Source organism: Orcinus orca, chromosome 3 (genome assembly GCF_937001465.1).
Source record: "Orcinus orca chromosome 3, mOrcOrc1.1, whole genome shotgun sequence".
Classification (NCBI taxonomy): domain Eukaryota; kingdom Metazoa; phylum Chordata; class Mammalia; order Artiodactyla; family Delphinidae; genus Orcinus; species Orcinus orca.
In genome coordinates, this window is record NC_064561.1 from 12,953,373 (window position 1) to 12,976,380 (window position 23,008).

Here is a 23,008-nt window from a genome sequence, read left to right on the forward strand (position 1 = left end):
CGTAAGTGGCGGGCGGAAGCAGTCCGCGAGGCCAGCCGTAAAAGGCTCCCTCGCGCCACTTCCGGCCGGCTTCCGCAGACGGCCCTGGTGGGCGATCGAGTGGTGGTGGAGGACGTTCCCCGCGGCCGGAGCCATGGAGATGCCGCTGCCGCCCGATGGTGAGGCCCAGCCCGGGCTCGGGGGCCGTTTCTCTCTCCCCGGAATCCCTTGTTGACCCGCCCCGCCTTTCGGGGTCCCCGGGCCTAGGAGGGGGCGGGGCTCGGCCTCCCGGGTTCGCCTGCGGCCTCTCCCGCGGATCCCCGCATTCCCGGAGCGCTTCTGGCCCCTATCGGGACCCGTACAAGGGCGGCTGCTCCTGGGCCCACCCCTAGGGACCCCGGCCCCGCGGACGCGGGCCGGGAAGCCAGGGCCCCCGGATTTGGGCGGTCCTCGCTGACGCTCCGCGTGGCCTTTTCTCCGTCTTCCAGACCAGGAACTCCGAAATGTCATCGACAAGCTGGCCCAGTTCGTGGCCCGGAACGGTCCCGAGTTTGAAAAGATGACTATGGAGAAGCAGAAGGATAACCCGAAATTCTCGTTTCTGTTCGGAGGCGAGTTCTACAGTTACTACAAGTGCAAGTTGGCTCTGGAGCAGCAGCAGCGTGAGTCCTCGCCAGCTCTCAGGGCGCCCCCTCGAACGAATCCTTTCTCTGGTTCCAATTTCGGGCTCTGCCACAAAACGCCTTCTTTTGGGTCGCATGCTATTTCTCTGTGAAAATGAGTTAGTTTGGCCTTCACGATTCTTTCGGCTGTTCCCACAGCCCTGCGGCTGCAGGGCCCGAGTGTCATGGAGATCGAGGTTATCGATTCTCCTTCTGGGTTCCGGATCAGGGATTTCTGTTGTTTTGCAAACATGATGACTGAGATCAGCGAGTAGAGTGACTGCTTCAGTGTTTTCCAGGGAGGAAGTGATAGAAGCCGGACTGGGTGGGACCCTCCTGGCAGGTACCGTCCAGCCCCCTTTGCGGGCTCTCCGTCGGTCCAGCAAGGTTTTTGTGCATTTCAGATGGTTGCAGTCCAGATCAAAACTAATTGTCCTGTGGGTTTTAGTTCTTTGCAGCTGTTTATGTTCACTGGTTTGGGCTTCAAGGTTCCGGCTTGAAATTAAGAGAATTTAAGATGAGGTCAGTTATCCTAGCTGGTCTTTGAATAACAGATAGATAGTCCCTGAGTTCACATCTGTATTGTTCAGTAGCAAATCTCTAGCTTCTAGATACCGTTGTGTTTCAGATTGCCAAGTAGGTGGACATTGGAAGGTGAATGCTCCCTGGACTACAAGCTCCCTGAGACCAACCAGACCTTGTTTGGGTCAGTGTTGTGCCTAATAGGTAGCAGGTAGTAGGTGATCGATAGTTTGTAAGACATAGCAAAGTACAGTGGCTTGAACAAGCACAGTGTGTTTTGAGAGCCAGGAGAGGAATCATAAGAGGCCTAGCATAGCTGGAGTGTAGATGTGTGTAGATGGGGGAGGGGGTTGATCTGGAGTGGGAAAGTTTCCAGGGGAAAGTTTGGGTTTTCTTCCTTAATCCAGGGGTTCTTCTGGTGCCTGTTTAAGGTTTGAGATGAGGGTGGGGAAGATTTCAGGTTGCCTAGGCAAAATGTACCCATTTATGTGTTTCTGGAGCAGCCGTTCCTTAGCCCCAGCACGTCAACTTTAAAACCTCTGCTGTAGGCAGTGGGAAGCCACAAGGGAGGTTGAAACAAGGGAGAGGTGGGTCGGGTTTGTGTGGCCTGCGTGGAGAACAGGCTGGAGGGAGCGTGAGTGGAGGCTGGGATGGCAGTTGGTGGTAAAGTCTGAATTGAGTCGGCGAGTTGAGTAAAGGCAGTGGGCTTGGGGACAGGTGGGGTTAAGGGGTAGAATCTGTGAACTGAAGCGCCAGTTGGATATTGATGCCGGTGGCATAACTGGGCAGGGGAGGATGGTGTTTGGGTTCGAGTGACCATGAGGTGAGAGCTGCTTCCCCTGCGAGGGGAGCACTCCCACCTTGAAAGTCAGAATTCGGGGGCTGCTTGGGACTTGGTGCCATAATGGGGGGAAGTTGGGGTGTTTCTAGCAGGGGAAGATCAGGACTCAGGAAATGCTTTCTGCAGGTAAGAATATCTCCGTTGCCATTAAAGTCCACGTCAGAGTTAGACACACGGAAACTGAGGAGCCAGGAGTGTTGGGATGGAGGCACGAGCCTTAGGAGGGGCTGGGAGGAGGGGGGCAAAAGCTCAGGGTGCCTGAAGCCCAGAGAAGGAGGGATTCTTGGAGCGGCCAGAAGTGAGGGTGCACAGCAGGGAGGGCTGGCTTACCAAGGACTTAGGATTTCTGGAAGCTTTGGGGAAGCTGTAAAACGGTTTCAGAACTGTGTTCTGGAGCAGGGCTAGCCACTCTGTAGCCAGCCCTTCACCCTGGTGGTTTGAGAAGACTGAGTCCTGGGACTGCTTGAGGTTGGCGCCTCACAGACTCTGGTGAAGGACTGTTTTTTGTTTTTTTCTGATCTGTTGCAAAAAGTACAGTTTGGCAAAGTACAATAAAAATGTGAACAATGATGGGAGTTCCCTGGCGGTCCAGTGGTTAGGACTTGGCGCTTTCACTGCCAGGGCCCAGGTTCGATCCCTGCTTGGGGAGCTAAGATCCCGAAAGTCACATGGCACGACCAAGAAAAGAAAAAAATGGGGGAAAAAACATGCATCATGAAACATCAAATTGCTGTAAAAGTGCCAAAACACTCCCTCGCCATTTCTGTGCTTGTCTAGTCTTGGCGTCACCTGGGGCTGGCCCTTGAACCACACTTTGAGCAGCGGCACTACAGCCGCAGAGTAGAGAAGGAGAGGGGAGGCAGGACTGGATGCAGGGAAACCAGTTCCCAGGTTGATGCAGGTGACAGCAGAGTCATGGCAGTGATGGCGGGACACAGATAGATTGGCATGTGATCTAGGAGGATGACTTGACTGTGTGGGGCAGCTTGTTAGTGTGAAGTGCAAGGGAGAGAAAGGTGCACGAACCTTCTCACTTCTGGCTCGGGTACGTGGCGTAGCTGTGCCAGCCACGGGTCAGAAGGGGAGCTTTGGAGGGGGTGGAACGCAGGGTGAGAGGGAACCCATGCCTGTTTGAGGTGCCTGTGGAAAGCAGTGGCTATTGGGTCTGTAATTAGACCCAAAGCTTGAGGAATCCAGGATGGCGATGATAGATTTAGGGGTCATAGAGTGCACTTTATAACTGCAGCCACAGGAAGATGTCATGTTCCCCTAGGGGCTTGCTCAGAGGAGGGGGCTTAATTCTCAGACCGGGCATCTCAGTATGTGAGGGTCGGATAGAGGAAGAAGGGGCCAAGGGGATGGCCACACCGGCCACGTGAGACAAGGAGCTGAGACGGGGCCATCAGGCTGAGTGGGGATGACCGCAGTGGCTTTGGGGGTGGGGTGGGTGGGCGGAGCCAGACCTCCGTGGGTTGAGATAAAGGGGAGATGAAGAATTGAAGATGAATCTTGGTTGTAAAATTGTCGAGAGCGGGGCATGGATGAAGAGGGAGCTTTTGAAGATCAAAGACTTGGGTGTGTTTAGATGTTGCTGGGGCAGAGTTAGTAAAGAGAGAAAATGAAGGAAGGAGAGCGAGAGGACACATTTCCTGAAGCAGCGTCTCTGGGAGGGTAGGATCCAGAGCGCAAGTCAGGGGGTGGGGGTGGTCCCATAAGGTGCCTTTGGTGAAGGCCTGCCTCAGACCTAAGCAATGGTGGGCCCTGGATGACACCCTCCACCCCACTGTCCTTTTATGGCTCTGTCCAAAGGCTGGGCCCCCTTAGAGTGGGACTCAGAAGGGCTCCAGCAGAGCGTGGTCACGCTTAGACCAGCCGAGGCCCAAATGCAGAGGGGGAGGCCATCTTGTCCAGGGACCCTTCCCCCAAGTCCTCCCCTCCCGTCTCATCTGGCGAGGTTTGGGGCCTGCACCTGCCCAATGCAATCTCCTGCTAGCAGGATAGGGCATCCCACGTCGCCTCAATATGGATTGACCCTTGAATGCAGAGGAGTAGAGTCAGTGGAAGGAAGGCAAAGGGTGGGGTGTAGGGGGGCCACAGCATGTGTCGGGTGCTGCCGTAGGGCCGCAGGTGCGTGGGTTTGCTGGTCGCCATCCAGAGGTCCGGTGGCTTTGCTGTCTTGAACGGGGAGAGTAGACTGGGGGACAGCAGGCGTTAGAAATAGCTGCGGAGGTTGCTGGGGGTTGAGAGACTCCCTCGGGGAGGGGCTGTTGCTTCAGGCCCAGGCAAGGTGTGGAGAAGGTGGAGGGGGTGGGCTCAGGCTTCCTCTGGGCCGAAGGACAGTGGGCAAGGCTGGACGGTGTTGGCTAACGAGTGGTGAGATGACAGTCCCAAAGGTCTCCGAGGAGAGGACGAGCAGGAAGGCAGAAGGGGTCCAGGGCTAGGCCCCATGATACAGGGCACGCATGGCGGCGGCACGTCGCAGGGATCCCTCTTCTGGGTGGCGAGTATAGGGAGGGGAGCCCCCGGGGCTCAGAGCTGCCCAAGAGGCGGCCAAGGGGATACCTGGACCCCAGCCACCTCCTCACAGGGGCCACCTCTCCTCCTCTCCTGCCAGTCATCTGCAAGCAGCAGGCCCCAGAGCTGGAAGCGGCCACGGCCCTGCCACCGCTGCCACAGCCCCCGCTGGCCCCCGCGGCGCCCATCCCGCCAGCCCAGGGCACCCCATCCATGGACGAGCTCATCCAGCAGAGCCAGTGGAACCTGCAGCAGCAGGAGCAGCACCTGCTGGCCCTCAGACAGGTACGGGCCGGCCCCTCCCCCGCCCCTCTTGACCTGAGGTGGGTACCCAGAGTTCACCCTCTGTGCCTCAGTTTTTGTATCTGTACATTGACGCTAATATTCGGTGTCAGCGCTGAGGACGGGGATGTCCCGTTGTCCAGGGCTCGGCGCCTGACAGTCATTATCCCTCCAGTGCTGCCACCGCCCATGTTGTGTTTAGCTTGACCCCGATGCTGGACACGGAGGTTGCTTCTCATCCCAGTGAGGTCACTGCACGAGCTTTGATACCCACACACCCGTTGTGCTGGAGTGGATGTGACAAGTGAGACTGCACATTGGAAATTGTGTGACAGAGAATCCAGGTGGCCTCTGGTGCCACTGGCACCAGCTCCTGCTAGTTAGGTTACCCCAAGCTGTTGTGGGGAAGGACCCTTTTGTCCCAATCCATCACAGTCTGGTACTTTGGCCAAATACAATAGGATAAGTTGCCAGAAACATAAGATGGATGAAAAGATATCTGAAACGCCAGCCCCAATTTTAGTACTGGATCAAGACGTAAGTTACGGTTGTATTTTTTTTTTTTTTTTTTTTTTTTTTTTTGCGGTACACGGGCCTCTCACTGTTGTGGCCTCTCCTGTTGCGGAGCACAGGCTCCGGACACGCAGGCTCAGCGGCCATGGCTCACGGGCCCAGCCGCTCCGTGGCACGTGGGATCTTCCCGGACCGGGGCACGAACCCATGTCCCCTGCATCGGCAGGCAGACTCTCAACCACTGCGCCACCAGGGAAGCCCACGGTTGTATTATTGAAAACAAAACGCTCCAGAATGCTTACCCTCAGTTTCCATACGGAGCTGGTCACAGACTGGGCAGTCTGGCTTCAGCCAGCCCTGGGCTGACTGCCTGTCCCCCCAGCAGCACCGGGTCTCAGCCATATCTCAGTTTGCTAACCTAACGGGCAGAAGTCTGGCGTCATGTTTTAATTTCGGACTCCCTGGTTGCTAGTGAGGTGGTTCTGCTTTTACTTGACTGGTGACTGTTTATATTTGTCCTCGCCATACCGTGTTCACACCTGCCACTCATTTTTCTTTCTTTTTTTGGTGAATTGATGTGCAGAGGTTCCTTGTTCCTCTGGGTCTTAATCTTTCTGTCTGTCATCTCCGGGGAGACATTGTATCCTCCTGTATCTTGTCTGGCTTTATCCTCTGCCTGCTCTGCGTGTTACAGCCATGACTTACAGATGCGTGTCTCAGGCTTTGGGCGTGAGTGTTGGGGGCAGGGCACTGATGGGCCAGCCTGGCTGGGCCTGGGCCAAGGTTCCTCCTCACACAGTCTCGGTCCCACTTGGCCTTTTAGGAGCAGGTGACAGCAGCCGTGGCCCACGCGGTGGAACAGCAGATGCAGAAGCTCCTGGAGGAGACCCAGCTGGACATGAACGAGTTTGACAACCTGTTGCAGCCCATCATCGACACCTGCACCAAAGATGCCATCTCGGTGAGGGCGGGGTGGGGCTGGGGGCGTGCTCCCAGAACCTGGTGCTCCTGACTAGGTGGGAGCTCCTGCAGCCAGTCTGGGCCAGGGCTGCTCTAGGGGCACCCCGTCTCCGCATCCCCTTCCCTCATGAGCACTTCCGTGGGCTCCCCCACCAAGAAAGGTGGAAGGCAGGCAGAGGCCGTCCGACATTCCCGGGCGTCTGTACACACTTTGGCCTGGAGAAGGCCAGCCCCACTCACCCACCACCCTGGCTGTTGCAGGCTGGGAAGAACTGGATGTTCAGCAACGCCAAGTCCCCACCTCACTGCGAGCTGATGGCGGGCCACCTCCGGAACCGCATCACGGCCGATGGGGCGCACTTCGAGCTGCGGCTGCACCTCATCTACTTGATCAATGATGTGCTGCACCACTGGTGAGGGCCCTGCCAGCTCCGCCTTCCCTCCTGCTCCTTCTCCCTCTCCCGGCCGATGCTCTGCGCTCCAGAGCCTGGCCTGTCCCGGGACTGGGAACCACTCTTCCGAAGACCCAGGGGGAGGGTCGGTCTGAGCCACAAGCCCTCCATCGGGAGGACAGCCACCCGCACCCCCCACCACCTCAGCCACTACCCCAGACCCCTCGCCCCACCTGGGGCCGCTGTCCCCTCACTCCCTGCTCTCAGGGCAGTTTCTGGGTGTTTTTCAGTGTCTCTGTCAGCTGCCAGCTCCCTTTCACTGACCTATGCACACCCCAGTCACCTGACTCTGCTCTGCTTCAGGAACCTTCCCATAGGGTCCCCCTGGCTGACCCTCTGCCCCCCACCCCCACCCCCCAGCCCTCCTAAGGCCAGGCCAGTGTTTACTTCCACGTGGCCTCTTCGGTGCCTTTTGACAAAGGTTAAGTCGAGAAACCAGATGCCTAGGCCAGAGACAGGGGAAAGCTCGTGGTGCTAGTAAGGCTAGCCTGTAGCTGTGAAGACTGGCTGCCACATTTGTCTTTGAACTTGGCTGGCTGGGGGACAGCTCCTGTGAGGGCAGCAGACTCAGACCCAGGTCTTGCCCCTTCTGCCCACGTGCAGCCGGGCCCTGCCCCTCCCCGCTTCATGTGCCATGTGGGCGGTTCCGGTGTCACTCCGCGCTCCCTACATCACTTTCCCCTATTTCTCTGCCATTGGGAAATAAGTAGCTGTTCGGAACCTTGTCTGCCTCCTGCTCCGCCAGCCGCTCCGCTGACTCAGGGCAGATCTGCAGAGACAGCCCTGTTTCTGGCACTTCTCCAGCCACCCGCTTCCTGAGCCTCACTGTCTGGAAGCCCAGTGCGGCTCGCCCCGTCCTCCTGCCTGGGCTGCCCTCCCTCCCCCAACCTGGCTTCCCGGCCCCGGGCACTTGCTGCTCTCTCTGAGCTCCCTCTGGTGAGCTCGCCTCTGAGAGGGGTTCTAGCTGCCCACCTTCTTCCCCGGGCTCTGCCACCTCATTGTACAGCTGCGGGCCCTCCATGCTCATTTATGCGGCGTGCCCCCCGAGAGGCCGCCTCACCCTGTCAGGCCTCAGGCTCCTAGGCATCTGGCAGCCCGCACACTCCCTCTGCCTCGTGGAAGGTGGGGTCCCAGCCCAGGTTTCCTCGTGCCTAGGGGGTGACAGTGCCGAGTGAGGCTGCATGGACAAGGCCCTATACCTACAGCAACCCCAGCTCAGCCTTTGTGGGCAGCTGGGGCTCTCACAGGCCTGCGTCTGTCCATCCTTATGCCACCCTGGGAGAGAAGGGTTATCTTACTGATAAGGGGACCAGGGTGAGAGGCCTTGCTCTGAAAGTCCCCAGGCTGTGTTCTTTCCCTCCTCCCACTGCCGTCCATCCATCTTGTGGGGAGCCCAGCCCTTGTCCCAGCCGGGTTGGGGGCCCGTGTCCCAAGAAGGCAGAGGGTGCTGTGGCTGGAGCCGCGATGGTAACGGGCGCGTGGCCGGGTCCCGCCCCAGGGCCCTGACGCGCGGAAGGTCTCTCCCTCACAGCCAGCGCAAGCAGGCCCGGGAGCTGCTGGCCGCCCTGCAGAAGGTCGTGGTGCCCATCTACTGTACCAGCTTCTTGGCCGTGGAGGAGGACAAGCAGCAGAAGATTGCCCGGGTACAAGGGGCAGCCGGCGGGGGGCGGGGGGGCGGGAGATGAGCAGGGGCTAGGGGGGTGGCACTCGTTTTTCCCCTGACATGGCCTTTCCCTCCTCCCCAACGTCCAGCTCCTGCAGCTCTGGGAGAAGAACGGCTACTTTGACGACTCCATCATCCAGCAGTTACAGAGCCCGGCCCTGGGGCTCGGCCAGTACCAGGTGTGTGCTGCTCCCTGAAGTTGGGGGCTGGGCACCACCAGTAGGGTGGTGACCTCAGAGTCCTGGTGGCATTTTCCCAGCTGGACTCCCCGGCGTGCCCCTGGGGTGGTGGTGAGGGGTGGGAGGCAGAGTCTGAGGAGCAGCTTCGGGGGCCCCCACCCCATCCACAGCAGCCAGTGAGCCCTCCCAGGCGAGCCCGCCAGACTTTTCCTGGTGAGCTTGTGACCAGGTTACCTGCTTTAGGCTCTGCTCTCAGGGGTGCCTTTGGCCCATTTGCTCTGGTCCTCCAGGTGTGATGGGAGCATGAGGAAACCCTGGCATAGTCTAGGCTGCCACAGTCATCGTGTTGTGCACGGTGTCCCGTGTGCACATCTTCTCTCTGAGGGGGCATCTGCTCAGAGGTCGGGGTCGCAGAGCAGGGAGAGGAGGGCCGGATCTCCTTGGTCACCTCTCCTGTGGTGCCGGCGTTGCTATCCCATCTACAGCTGCTTGGGTGAAAGGCACAGTTCACACCCCCTTTTCCCAGGCCGGAAGATGTCTTCCTGCACAGGTCTGGTTGAATGTGAGAAGCTATATGTTGACCGTTTCCTCTGTGATGCTCCTGACTGCCACCCTCCCTACAGGGGAGAAGCTTTCATGCTCAGAAAGGCAAATGAGGAAAGTACATTTCAGACTTTTTCTAAGTTTTACTGCCTTTTTTTAATTGATAAATAAAAATGGGCTCATACCACCATACCACAGTGATATTCACTGCTTTTCTCCTATTGAGTTGGCGGTAGCAGCTCATGGTTACTGAGTCACCCAAGTTCCTTTCACTGCATTTTCCCCGAGTCCTCGGAGGTAGGTCCCGTTATTGTCCAATTTTACAGGTGAGGAAGTTGAGGCTCCGGGGAGGTTGTGACTTGCTCAAAGCCATACAGTGAGTAAGAAGTACCGCCTGTGAGCATGTCCTAGGACGTTTGTCAGTGGTGGGATTTTAATGTCTGCGTGGCACTCCAGGGCACGGCTGTCCTTGCTTATTCGCATTGTTAGGGAATTCTAAACTGCCCAGCACCAGAAGTCACCAAGTCCGGCTAGATTGAGATGCTCTGTGGTTGTCAAGCTCAAGTTGATTGTTTTACGTGACAATCGCCTGCTTGCCCTGGGTCCCTGGGCCTTGCTGCCCGTAGCATCACCCCAACCTTCTGGGTGCTCCCCAGGCATTTGTCCCCGTGCTGCTCCATAGGGTCTCGGACCTTGAGTCTCATGTCCTGAGTGCCGGCTGCCCTGCTCTCCATCAGGCAACCCTCATCAATGAGTACTCCTCGGTGGTCCAGCCAGTGCAGCTGGCCTTCCAGCAGCAGATCCAGACCCTCAAGACACAGCATGAGGAGTTTGTCAACAGCCTGGCCCAGCAGCAGCAGCAGCAGCAGCAGCCGCAGCCGCAGATCCAGATGCCGCAAATGGAAGCTGAAGTCAAGGCCACGCCGCCGCCGCCTGCGCCGCCCCCCGCCCCCACGCCTGCCCCGGCCATCCCGCCAACCACCCAGCCTGGTACGTGGCTCCCTGAGCACCTGCCCCCAGGAGGCAGCCTCCAGAAAGCAGTCTCCTCCCCCAGGAAGGGGTCTGGTTCTGTGGTCTCAGGCCCAATCCGAGGAGCAGATTCTAATCTATTTACAAGCACCAGGCAGGTAATTTCACAGGTAAGTGTAACCACGCCCTTACAACTGAGACAGTTCTCCTATACAAACCATCCCAGAGAATGGAGAGGAAAGCTCTTTAAGTCAATTTTCGAGGCTAGGATAACTGATACCAGATGGACATGGACAGGGAAAGAAAAAAAAATGTAACCTAGTGTCACTTCTGAGCAAAGATGAAGAATTAGTAAATATTGGGTTGGCCAAAAGGTTCGTTCGGTTTTTTCCATAAGATGGCTCTGATAGCACTTAGTTGTCTTTAACTTCATTCAAAACAATTTTGTTAGATTGTATGTGACAGCTGTCATATCAGCGTGCATTTTAAAAAAGACATCAAAATTGGTGAATTTTTGTGTAGCCCGTTTAATACTGAAGATAGAAAAAAAAAAAAAAGCAACATTTTCGACATATTACAGTTTATCATTTTAAGAAAGGTAAAAGCACAACCGAAATGCAAAAAAAGATTTCTGCAGTGTATAGAGAAGGTGCTGTGACTGATCAAAACGTGTCAAAGGTGGTTTGCGAAATTTCGTGCTGGAGATATCTCGCTGGACGGTGCTCCACCATCGGGTAGACCAGTTGAAGTTGATAAAGATCAGATTAAGACATTAATTGAGAACAATCAACATTATACCACGCGGGAGATAGCCAGCATACTCAGAACATCCAAATCAAGCGTTGAAAATCATTTGCACTAACTTGGTTATGTTAATCGCTTTGATGTTTGGGTTCTACATAAGTTAAGTGAAAAAACCTTCTTGACCGTATTTCTGCATGCAATTCTCTACTTAAACATAATGAAAACGTTCCGTTTTTAAAACATGTGACGGGCGATGAAAAGTAGATACTGTACAATAGTGTGGAAAGGAAGAGATTGTGGGGCAAGTGAAATGAACCACCACCAACCACACCAAAGGCCGGTCTTCATTCAAAGAAGGTGACATTGTGTATATGGTGGGATTGGAAGGGAGTCCTCTATTATGAGCTTCTTCGGAAAACCAAACGATTAATTCCAACAAGTACTGCTCCCAGTTAGACCAAATGAAAGCAGCACTCGACGAAAAGCGTCCAGAGTTAGTCAACAGAAAATGCATGATCTTCCATCAGGATAACACAAGACTGCATGCTTCTTTGATGACTAGCCAAAAACTGTTAATAGCTTGGCTGGGAAGTTCTGATTCATCCGCTGTATTCACCAGACGTTGCACCTTCGGATTTCCATTTATTTTGGTCTTTACAAAATTCTCTTAATGGAAAAATTTTCAATTCCCTGGAACACTGTAAAAGGCACCTGGAACAGTCCTTTGCTCAAAAAGATAAAAAGTTTTGGGAAGATGGAATTACGAAGTTGCCTGAAAAATGGCAGGAGGTAGTGGAACAAAAGGGTCAATACATTGTTCAGTAAAGGTCTTGGGGCTTCCCTGGTGGCGTATTGGTCGAGTCTGCCTGCCAATGCAGGGGACACGGGTTTCAGCCCTGATCTGGGAGGATCCCACATGCTGCGGAGCAGCTGGGCCCGTGAGCCACAACTACTGAGCCTGCGTTTCTGGAGCCTGTGCTCCGCAAGAGGAGAGGCCACGACAGTGAGAGGCCCGTGCACCACACGAAGACTGGCCCCCGCTCGCCACACCTACAGAAAGCCCTTGCACAGAAACCAAGACCCAACACCACCAAAAATAAATAAATTAATTAAAAAAAAATAAAGTTCTTGGTGAAAATGAAAAACGTGTCTTTTATTTTTACTTAAAAACTGAAGGCATTTCTTGGCCAACCCAGTGAAGTCTTAGCAGGTGAAATCTAGCAAAGTATTTAAAAGATGTGTCATGACCAAATACGATATGTCTCAGGCATATATAAGGATGGTTTAATACCAGAAAATCTAACATCAGATGGGAAGAAATCTTTCAACTACATGCAAAAAGGGTACTTAATAAAGAGATGATGGGGGCTTCCCTGGTGGCGCAGTGGTTAAGAATCCACCTGTCAATGCAGGGCACACGGGTTCGAGCCCTGGTCTGGGAAGATCCCACATGCCGTGTAGCAACTAAGCCTGTGCGCCACAACTACTGAGCCTGCACTCTAGAGCCTTCAAGCCACAACTACTAAACCCGTGTGCCACAACTGCTGAACCCGTGTGCCACAACTACTGAAGCCCATGCGCCTAGAGCCCGTGCTCCGCAACAAGCGAAGCCACCACAATGAGAAGCCCGCGCACCGCAACGAAGAGTAGCCCCCGCTCGCTGCAACTAGAGAAAGCCTGCGCGTAGCAACAAAGACCCAGCGCGGCCAAAAATCAAATAAAAATTTTAATTGATAAAAATTATTGAGCAAAGTAAAATCAATATGGCTTATCGATCAATAAGTAGGATACTTATTGTGAAGCGTTCAAAGGAGTGAGGGGTGTTTCCTGGCCAAGGTCAGGCCTCTCTTCGTGTTGCCTTCCCGGAGGCAATGGCAGTTTTCAGTGGGGTCAAGAAGCAAGGGTTTAGTGGACAGTAAGCCCAGCCTGGGTTGGCCCTGGGTGCTTGCTGAAGATCATTTCGGTTGGGGCCTCCTGCTGCCACCTTCTCTGAGTGCTTTTTTGCCTGGTTCTAGATGACAACAAGCCTCCTATCCAGATACCCGGCTCTTCCGAGTACGACGCCTCAGGAGGGGTCCAGGACCCTGCTGCCACCGGCCCCCGGGGCCCTGGGCCCCATGACCAGATCCCACCTAACAAGCCCCCGTGGTTTGACCAGCCTCACCCCGTTGCTCCTTGGGGCCAACAGCAGGTATCTCTTAGAACTTGTTGCAGGGTCAGGTGGGGCACACTTGGGTTCAACTGGACGGCAGGCAGGTGGGTGATGGCTGCTATGCGGGTTGATGGGCTTTTAGGGCTCCCTGGGCAACGAGGTTCTGCAGCAGGGCCTGGGGTTTGGGGGGGTGGCAAGAAGGTGATAGTCTCCCCGAAGTATGGGAACTGAGCTGGGAAGAAAGTTGGGCCTTTACATCCTTCCCGGGAGGTTTGGTTTTCTGGGCTTCTCTGTAACACAGGTCCCCATTTTCCTGTGAATGCTGAGAAGTTTCACACCATGAAGTACAGCAAGGCGATTTGTTTCCTTCCCTTTTTAACTCGTTTGACCAGCAGTGTCAACATCTCGTCACCCTAGAAAGAACATGGTGCTTTCGTAAGGAAAGGAAAGGTCAGAAATACCAGGCTAGCAGCATTTTGTGGGACTGGGGTGCTGGTCCATTCTTCTCTCCCTCCAGGTTCCTTGGAGTCAGAAACTTCTAGGCCAGGGCAGGGGTCATTCTCATCCAGCATAACATGACTGGAAAACACCCCGCAGCTTGCTCTCTGGCCACTGGACCTGGGTAGAGCAATCCGGTCTAGCTCTGGGTGTCCACTTGCCTCTCGACCAGGCATGGTGGACGTGGCCCTTCTGGTTGACCCTGTGAGGAGGGGGCGTAAGGGAGACAGTTCTGGGCTGGCAAGTGCAGTGTCATGGCTGTGAGTCCCCCCAGCCCACCCTCAGCTTCCGGACAAGAGATTTAACATCACAAAAGACGGGGCATCCCCACAAAGACAGCTCCCGCCTCTGGGTGCCTGCTGTGAGCCCTGCAGTGTTGGGTGCCCTCTCATGCAGGGGCACTTCCCCCCTTGCGTTGGTGTGGAAACAGATGCCCCTAGTGCCTCCCGGCTCAGTCTTTTTGGGGACCGGCAGGTTAGGCTCACAACAGTGGGGCTCCCCCACTGAAGGCCAGCAGTGCACCCACAGTCCACAATAGGAAACCACAGCCTGGGCTGCCCACGTGGTGTCTTACATATTGAAATAGCTGCCATATTGAAAATCTGCCTTCTTGGCTTCTCTTGAAAACCTGAGGGTGTGGCGGCCGGGGCCGGCCTCCCTGTGCTTGTGGTCAGTGGAACCACCCACCCCTGACCCTAGAGGTGGCCCTCTGGGCAGCCTCACCCAGGCACAGGCCACCCTGGCCCTGAGTTTGGGTTGCAGTCCTGGCTCTTTAAGTCTTCAAAGCAGCAGCTGGGCAAGCTCCAGGGCTTATGGTCTTCAACTTACAGAAAGCCATTTCCTGGAAACACAGCAGACTCTGAGATAAGGGTGTGAGAGGGCAGGTGACCCCAGGAGGCAGCGTAGGGAAGAGAAGTGACAGGGAAGGGAGAACAGGCAGGGACGGGGTGTCGTCAGGGCGGGCTCTGCCGTGGGCCCTGCGGCTCAGCCTCTGTGCCCTGGGAGTGGTGGGGCCGCACCCCTGCACTGTCCCACTGAGGGGCTCATGGGCTGTTGTTCATCCCCCAGCTTCTGTCAGGCATGGGGTCAGGGGGTGCTCCCCAGCCCAGGTGCAGGTACAGCACTTGAGAGTCTGGGCCTGGGGGATGGGCGGGCACCACAGCATCCTCTGCACGCGTCAGAGTGAAGGTGGCAGCGCCCAGCCAGGCTGTAGGCCTGCAGCTCCGGGGGGTGCTGGGCTTGGGGCCGGGCCACCTCCACCGCCAGAGACTGAGGTCGGCAGGTGTCTGCTGGGTGCCCCGCGTGCCCAGTGCAGGCTGGGTCTCACGTCTGCTCTTTGCCTTGCAGCCTCCTGAGCAGCCCCCCTACCCACACCACCAGGGCGGGCCGCCCCACTGCCCGCCCTGGAACAACAGCCACGAGGGAATGTGGGGCGAGCAGCGTGGGGACCCTGGCTGGAATGGCCAGCGCGACGCCCCCTGGAACAGTCAGCCCGACCCCAACTGGAACAACCAGTTCGAGGGCCCCTGGAACAGCCAGCACGAGCAGCCACCCTGGGGCGGGGGCCAGCGGGAGCCGCCCTTCCGCATGCAGCGGCCGCCACACTTCCGCGGGCCCTTCCCGCCCCACCAGCAGCACCCGCAGTTCAGCCAGCCGCCACACCCACACAACTTCAACCGCTTCCCGCCCCGCTTCATGCAGGACGACTTCCCCCCTCGGCACCCCTTCGAGCGGCCGCCCTACCCTCACCGCTTTGACTACCCTCAGGGGGACTTCCAAGCTGGTGAGTGCAAGGTCGCCCTCGGGGGCACCGTCCTCGGGCCAGGGATCACGTCCCTCTCCTGCCTTGTGATCCCTGAGAAGGTCAGATCACTCGCCGGCAGGGCCTGGAAGAGGCGCCTGACGGGCCGGCCTTCTGAGCGGGCTGGTGGCACTGCTGGCGGTCCTGCCGTGTGGCCTGGTGTGCCCTGAGCCAGGGTGACAGGAGGAGGGCCAGAGGAGCCCAGCTCAGTCCCTCAGGAAGGTGGGGAGAGGAGGGCAGGCCGGCAACCCTGGTGTGGGCACCGCCAAGGCACCAGGCCAGCTATTGAGGTGTGAGGCCCTGTATCTCGCAAAAGAGGAAGGACGATGGGGTTCTGAAAGGAAAAGGAACTCCCTAGTCCCCACGGTGGACAGACAGGTAGTGAGCGAGCCACTGAGTCCAGGCCCGGCAGCCCTTGTGCCATTCCCTGCTCCTCGTCTTGCTGTTTTCGTCAGGTGTTCTGTTTTCTTTTTGAAGAATCTTTAGTTTTCTCGATCTTGTGTTTACTAAAAAATTTCATTTCAACTCTCCTACTCTTCAATCTTTATCCTCAAATCCATTCTTGGCTGTAAATTGAGCTTGGAGACCAGTAGCAGGTTTCTTGCTTGTGTGAGTGTCTTGGGGCTGCTGCAACAGAGTCCCATGGACTGGGTGCCTCCAACAACAGGGAATTCTTCTCTGACAGTTAGTTTTGGAGGCTGGAGGTCCGAGATTAAGGTGTCAGCGGGGTTGGTTTCTACTGAGGCCTCTCCCCGTGGCTTGTAGATGGCTGTCCTCTCCCTGTGTCTTCCCGTGGTCTTCTCTGTGTGTGTTTGTCTCTTAATCTCCTTTTCTTAGAAAGACATCAGTCAGTATTGGATCAGGGCCCACTCATAGGACCTCATCTAAAGTAGTCATCTCATTACAGGCTCCATTCCCAAATGCAGTCACGTTCTGAGGTACTGGGGGTGAATTTGCAGGGGACACGGTTTGGCTCATAACATGGCTGTTTGAAGGTTATGTGATTTCCCTTGTGGTTCCTTCTTTCACCCGTGAGGTCTGTCAGGTGCTGCTATGGGTGCAGGACAGGCCACTCTGAGCCCCGGCTCCTCCCCCGTTGCTGTGTGGCCCTGAGCAGTGAATGAAGCAGCCGGAGGGTTGGTGCTGGGCAGGGCTGCCCAGGAAGTGGGTGTGGGTGTCCTTGCCCCACTCTGAGCCCCTTTCCACTGGCGCTTATTACCCTGGAGATCTCGACCGGGCTGTTGGCGTTGCCCAGCTCTCGACTTTGCGGTAGGCCTGAGTCAAGTTTCTGTTTTGCAGAGATGGGACCCCCTCACCACCATCCTGGCCACCGCATGCCTCACCCTGGGATCAACGAGCACCCGCCTTGGGGTGGGCCCCAGCACCCTGACTTCGGCCCTCCTCCCCACGGCTTCAACGGGCAGCCCCCTCATATGCGGCGACAGGGCCCTCCCCACATCAACCACGACGACCCCAGCCTGGTCCCCAACGTGCCCTACTTCGATCTCCCTGCCGGGCTGATGGCCCCCCTTGTGAAGGTAATGTTGCGCAGTTGAATGCCAAGCTTAGCCTTGAATGCTCGGTCTCCACGTGGAAAGTTCACAGGTGGAACCCATTTCCCGATTGGCTACAAAACACTGCTTCCCAGGGCCCCTGCCCCTCTCATTTCCCGCACCCCAGCGAGCCTGACAAGTAGTCAGAGAGGATGTGCCTGAGCCAGCAGCACCGCCTCGTGTGCTCACATGTGGCTGCGAGCAAGGCCCGTGTCCCCCTCTGCTTCCTCCGAGCCTCCCTCCTGGGGCTGCAAGTTTGGTAGCTGCTCAGAGTGGGCTGGGCTGGGCGTGAGGTGCAGGTCCTCTTGGTCCTGGCCTTTGGAAGCCACCTTGCCCAGGGGCTGATGACAGGGATTTCTCAGAAAAGGGGTGGTCTCCAGCTGAGCAAGGTGAGCAAGGCAGGAGAGGGGGTCAGAAGGGAGCCAGGGCTGGGGCTCAGGGCGCTCTGAGGGTCATGCTGGCTGTACTGGTCACTGCCACTCCCCGGCCCCTCTGAGACATTAGCATACTGGAAGCTGAGACAGGTCACGCTGGGGCAGCAAGGGGAGGCAGAGGGGCCAGCGGGGCTGCCCTCGGGGTAGGAGCTGGAGCAGAGAAAGGGGCAAATAGCAGGGCCCCTGGGGTAGGCGCCTGGGCACAGGGCGGTGGTTGGCAGGGGAGGGTGTCTGGGATCCACGGCGTGTCGGTGAATTAACAGGGGTCTTTCCTTCACCTGAGCTTGGAGGGCACGTCTCCTCTGCATTTTTGTAGAGAGAATTCTGTAGCTTCTATCGACTTCCATGGAGCCCTCAACCACCCCATTTAGGAATTGAAGTACTGGTGTGGCCAAACCCTCCAGGAGGGTGGGGTTTCCCAGGAAGGGCCGGATGAGGCACTCTGATGCGCAGGGCAACTGTGTCCTGCCCCCGGCTCTCCGGCTCTCCAGCTCCCCGACTCCCCCAGCCCCCGCAGTTCCCTGGATGGGCTCCAGCAGGGAGCAGTGACAGCTGTGTTCTCTGCTGCAGCTGGAAGACCACGAGTACAAGCCTTTGGATCCTAAAGACATCCGCCTCCCACCCCCCATGCCACCCAGTGAGAGGCTGCTGGCGGCCGTGGAGGCCTTCTACAGCCCTCCCTCACACGACAGACCCAGGAACAGGTACGGGGCTGCGGGAGACCAGGCGCTGGGGCTGGTGATGGGAGGGGAGGCCCCTGTCCCCTCTCCTGGCCCGTCTTCCTCAGTTTGCTTCACAAGAAAGACTCCGAACTGTCGCACCTTCCACCCAGGGCAGTGTGAGGCCCAGGTGAGAAAGTGTGGTTAGGAGATGCCGTTTCTCCCCCAGCTTGCGTGATGTGTGCCATAAATAAAAGGCTTTTACCACATTAGCGATATCAGGACAAGAGCTTACCTCGGGATCCCCTCCTCCAGCGGCCTCCTCGCTTCAGTTAAAATCGTCTTCTGCCCTGTTTGGGGCCACGGGCCTATCCACCTACAAATCAAGAGTTCTCGTCCCCAGTTACAATAACCCTGAGACCCTCTTCAACTATTTGGAGAAAGCCCAGCGTGGAAAGGCGTGGGAGCCACGAAGCACTGGGAGTGCAGTCCAGCCTCTCCACCTCCCAGCGGGCGGCCTGGCCTCTGGGCCTGGTCGCTCCTCTGAGAAAGGGCAGCCCTGTGGCAATGACCACCCGAGTGCTTTCTGTGCTGGGCCTTGCTCAGCATCCTGAGTGAAACAGGGAAGGGCTGTCGGGTAGGGCTTATTCCTGGTGACTTTTTCACAAGTTCCCTGTGGGAGAGAGGCTTGCGTTCATACAGGGGACGCCCATGTCTTACAGTGAAGGCTGGGAGCAGAACGGCCTCTATGAGTTCTTCCGAGCGAAAATGCGGGCCCGGCGGAGGAAAGGCCAGGAGAAGAGGAACAGGTAAGAGCGCACACGCCCACCCCACCACCTGTGTGGAGGTCAGGCCTCCGCAGTGCATCTCGTCCTAGGTCAGCTGGGAGCAAGCCCTGCCTTTGCCTGTGGCGAGCTGTGGTGTCGTGCCCGGCACAGGCAAAGGGGGGTCAGCTCTGGCCTCTGCCGGGGTCGTGGGCCTGGCACCCTACGATAAAGGTGCTGTGAGCCACCAGGAGCTGTTTCCCACAAGGCCGAAGTTAAAACACCAGTACGAGAGAGAAGCTTGCCATTGTCTGTATTCAACCCTGATGTGAAAGGGTGTGTCTGCACCTGGACTGGGCACATCGGGGGTCTTTTAGAGTTGGGGGTTGGGGCGGGCTGGGCGCAGTCCATGGAGGGGCTCCGGCTCACCAGGCCTGTCCCCACAGCGGACCCTCAAGGTCTCGGAGCAGATCCAAAAGCCGAGGGCGCTCCTCCTCCCGCTCCAACTCGAGGTCCTCCAAGTCTTCCGGCTCCTATTCAAGGTCAAGGTCTCGTTCCTGCTCCCGTTCCTACTCCCGCTCCAGATCCAGGTAGGCAGGGCCCCGCCTCTCGGGATGCAAGGCCTGAGGCTCCTCAGCAGCTGCGCTGACCCGCCTCCTCTCCCCTGGCCCCGCAGGAGCCGCAGCCGATCACGCTCCTCACAAAGCCGCTCCCGGACCCGCTCGCGCTCTCGGTCCAAGTCCTATTCCCCGGGAAGGAGACGTCGGTCGCGGTCCAGGAGCCCCACCCCGCCGTAAGATTTCTGTCTTAACTGTCAGAATGACCTCTGGTAGCGCTGGAACCCTCTGATGCTTTGCTGTGAATGTTGAAACGTGTTGTTAGAAGACGCGCTGGCGGTGGCCCGCGCCAAGGCAGCACCTCGGGGCCCCTGAGCACTAGCACAGTGACAGTGGCACCTCATCTCACACCTCGCTGTTACCTCTGCAGTCACGTTGTAAAGCCTGAGGCAGTGGCTGCGCTCTCTATTTTCTAACCGTTTTACCGGTCCAGTGTGGCCTGGCTGTACCGCTGAGTGTGAGGCAGGGGCCGCCGTCTTAGGGAACCCCCTTATCTGCCGGCGAAGAGGATAAAGAAGAAAGCTAGAGACACGAAATGTGTGTGTGTGTGTCCATCTCACGCTGGTGACCCTACGTATAAGCTACACGCTGTAATATTCTAAGTTTTCATTCCAATAAATGTATCAGCTCTTTTTTAAAAGACGTAACCTGTCTTAATTTTAGTTCCTCGGCTGGTCTGGGTTCTAATTCAGCACCTCCTATACCTGACTCCAGGCTCGGGGAAGAGAACAAAGGACATCAGATGCTGGTGAAAATGGGTAAGGTTCCTGGGAAGACAGAACAATCCGCTCTGGGCATTCAGGGTTGGGGGATGATGAAGTCAGAGGAAGCTCCAACTCATGACCAACTTCTGAGCCTGCAGGGTTTTTACTGAGCGTCCTTTCTTACTACCCTTAGTTCCCCATTTATAAACTGCACGTCTGCATGTCGTTCGACTCTCCAAACGCATTTCCATTTAACTTCATGTCAGGGTAAATGCACCACAATTTAAGCTTCCTCTGTGGGTCGTAACCACTCATCCCTCTCTTCTTCAGGCTGGAGTGGATCTGGCGGCCTCGGCGTGAAAGAGCAAGGAATCCAGGACCCCATCAAGGGGGGGGACGTCCGGGATAAGTGGGACCAGTACAAGGGCGTGGGTGTGGCCCTGGACGACCCCTACGAGAACTACCGCAGGAACAAGAGCTATTCCTTCATCGCCCGCATGAAGGCCAGGGACGAGTGCAAGTAGGCGCGGCGTGGGCAGGGAGCCACGCCAGTGGCCGGCCACCGGCAGCGAGGACGGTTGGACCCTTCTTGGCTTACTGGCAGTGGAAGATGGTAGGGACAGCTCGGTTCTCACACTGTCTCCATCTGTGGGGAGCGACAGAAGAGAAGGAAGACTTCGGCAGGCCTTGTGACGAGTGCCACGCTTGATGGCGCGGAAGGCCCAGGCCCCACCTGCAAACCAGCTCTAACGTAGCAGCAAGAGTCACGAGGAGATGCCCAGCCAACTCGACAATGAGCTTATTTCCCTGGACAGTGAAGCGAGAAACGTAAGGCCCCTGGATAAGAATTCTTGTCATCTGCAGGAATGGCTGTCTCACATCTCCCCTCAGCCTGAGCCTCTAAAACCAGTGGGAGTGCATGGAGGAGGGGCCCTGAGGGCACACGCCAGCCCAGCCCAAGGGGCCGGCCCTCCCACTCCCCCATCAGTTGTGTTGTGAGAAGGCTCAGGCCAGGCGCTGGTACTGCTCACTCTAAAAATGGAAAAACAAAACCTTTTTGATTTGCAAAGTTAAACAGGGTTTTCATTTTTACTCCAGATGGTTTAGTTTTAGAAAAAAATACTGATCTAGGTTGATACCCAGTGAGATAATTTGAAACCTGATTCCTCTGAGACATACTAGCCCTTAGTTACTTAAGCTGTTTAAGTTGAGGTGGTGTTTTTTGTTTTGTTTTTTGTTTTTGTTTTTGTTTGAACGTTAGCCATTCGCTGTTCCCTGCAGAAACAAAAGGTTCTGAAGAAACTTATCTGAGGCATCTCCAGGTCACATAATGATGACGCCCTTGGAGAATATGTACCCTTAGTGTCTCTACTTGTGTTTTTCACGGAGAGGAACCCGCACACCAGCACTCACGTGCAACGGCCCATTCACATCCAGAGTGTGGAGAGCGACCACCGGCCTTGCTTCCTGCTCTGTCACTTCCTTTGCCTGCCCCAAGCCGCCCCCAAAGGGAGGTGAGGCTGGAGGGAGCCGCCTCTGCCGGGAGCTGCTGAGCGACCGCCTGGGATCGGCTGCACTCAGCATCCGCAGGCAGCTTGGTGCGGTGCCATTTATTTGTACAGAAACATTTTTGAAAAATTCTTTTCAATGAGATGCAAAATTTTCTCCAACTTTTCCACCTGATGTGATAAAATACTTGATTTTGTTCTAGATTTCCTGTAGCTGTGAATTGTTCAAACGTGTCTGATTCAGGATAAAATGTAAACGTGTTGTTAACAATTTCTTGTGGATTTTACTGTTTTGCCTTCAAATAAAGACTTTTTTTTAAAGACCTTTTTCCTCTGTGTATTTAAGTCAAGAAGCGTGCTCAGGCTGAGGAGGGAGGAGGTGCGTCCTGAGTGCAGACTTTGTCTGAATTGTGGAGTCAGGTCAGAAGCTCTGCCCTGGTGTCTCCTCGGAGTCCCCGGCGTGGACGCCTGGTCCTGTTTCCTCGTGGCTCCAAACAGGCTGGCATCCTCTGTCCTGCCACGAGTGGTGACAGCTCCACCTGGGGTTCCATTTCCACTGGCCTGTGGTACGTCCTCTCAGGTGCCATGCACACTGAGGAAATGGGGGCTGGGAGGGCTCAACTACTCAGCTAGAAAAGGCTGCAGCTGGGATTCCTCTCAGGTGAGTCCTGGGTGCCACCTGCCCCCACCACTGGGAATGTCCCCTGGGAACTAAGGTGTGAGCATCACGGCTGGTTTACGGGACCAGCTCCTTAGACCCATGAGTCTGTCTCACCTCCCGGCGTTCACAGCTCCTTCTTCACCTCCTCCAGGGCCTCCTCCATGGTCAGCGGGGTGGGCCTGTGTTGCCTGATGTACTGTGGGGCAGAGGACACACAGGGAAGCCATCACCACTGCTGCCTCAGTCTACTGAGGCTCTGGGTCCTGGAGATGGTGCCTATCCCCAGGGGCTAACAGAAAAAATGAAGGGATGCCAGGTGGCAATGGAAACAGAAGAGGAGAGGTGAACCCAGGCAGCCTCCGGGCAGGTACCCTGCAAGGGGTGAGCCTTGACTGAGCCTGGAAGGGAAAAGGGACCGTGGTGAGGGGCAGGGCTACCCGGGGTGCCCTCAGAGGACACAGGTTGGGGAGAAGGACTTGGGTGCCACTCTCAGGGTGTGGGCCTGGAGCAGAGAGCAGGCAGCCACACGTGGGCTGCAGGCAGGTGACGTAGTCAGATCACTTCAGCCTGCATCCAATCAACTGATGCACATCCAACAGAGGAACAAGTTAAAAGGACCCCACTAGGGAGCAATCAGCCCAGTCCAGAATGTGGGAAACCGTCAGATAACCTATTTTCTTTCTTTTTCTTGGCCACACCGTGCGGCATGTGGGATCTTTGTTCCCCAACCAGGGATCGAACCCACACCCCCTGCATTGGAAGCGCAGAGTCTTAACCACTGGACGGCCAGGGAAGTCCCAGGACAACCTGTTTTCTTCCAACCAGTAAACTGCA

At 56.5% G+C, this 23,008-nt stretch overlaps 2 protein-coding genes across 11 annotated transcripts in view; one reads left to right on the plus strand and one right to left on the minus strand.

Annotated features, from left to right (window-relative positions):
* CHERP (calcium homeostasis endoplasmic reticulum protein) lies at positions 1-21,834 on the plus strand. 4 transcript variants are annotated; one of them, XM_033401521.2, is made up of 17 exons: positions 1-158; positions 468-641; positions 4,619-4,803; positions 6,137-6,274; positions 6,535-6,686; positions 8,224-8,368; positions 8,478-8,567; positions 9,767-10,100; positions 12,839-13,014; positions 14,821-15,256; positions 16,574-16,812; positions 17,832-17,965; positions 18,643-18,729; positions 19,131-19,274; positions 19,361-19,477; positions 19,965-20,059; positions 20,336-21,834. In XM_033401521.2, the coding sequence occupies exons 1-17, from the start codon at positions 134-136 to the stop codon at positions 20,527-20,529; spliced, it is 2,865 nt and encodes a 954-aa protein (XP_033257412.1). In that variant the 5' UTR covers positions 1-133; the 3' UTR covers positions 20,530-21,834. The 4 variants fall into 4 exon arrangements, with proteins under 4 accessions (XP_033257412.1, XP_033257414.1, XP_033257413.1 ...); XM_033401523.2 differs by having other exon boundaries at positions 5-158; positions 9,848-10,100; XM_033401522.2 differs by having other exon boundaries at positions 5-158; positions 8,257-8,368.
* The window catches only part of C3H19orf44 (chromosome 3 C19orf44 homolog), a 25,462-nt gene continuing 21,516 nt past the window's right edge, over positions 19,063-23,008 (minus strand). The window contains exons 8-9 of one of the 7 annotated variants that reach the window (XR_007476665.1): positions 22,289-23,003; positions 19,063-19,540 (exon numbers count right to left, since the gene is read on the minus strand). Coding sequence is in view for 5 of the 7 variants with exons in the window: in XM_049708296.1 (XP_049564253.1) it covers positions 22,845-23,003 (159 nt within the window). In the remaining 2 variants the exon portion in view is untranslated. Of the gene's footprint in view, positions 23,004-23,008 lie in introns of all 7 variants that reach the window. The other 6 variants (XR_007476664.1, XM_033401526.2, XM_033401528.2 and 3 more) reach the window with 6 other exon arrangements.

Coding starts and splice junctions, on each gene's coding strand:
- CHERP (XM_033401521.2), top strand. CDS start 134: ATGGAGATGCCGCTGCCGCCCGATG. Junction 6,687..8,223: donor AATGATGTGCTGCACCACTG/GTGAGGGCCCTG, acceptor GTCCCGCCCCAG/GGCCCTGACGCGCGGAAGGT. Junction 13,015..14,820: donor CTCCTTGGGGCCAACAGCAG/GTATCTCTTAGA, acceptor TTTGCCTTGCAG/CCTCCTGAGCAGCCCCCCTA.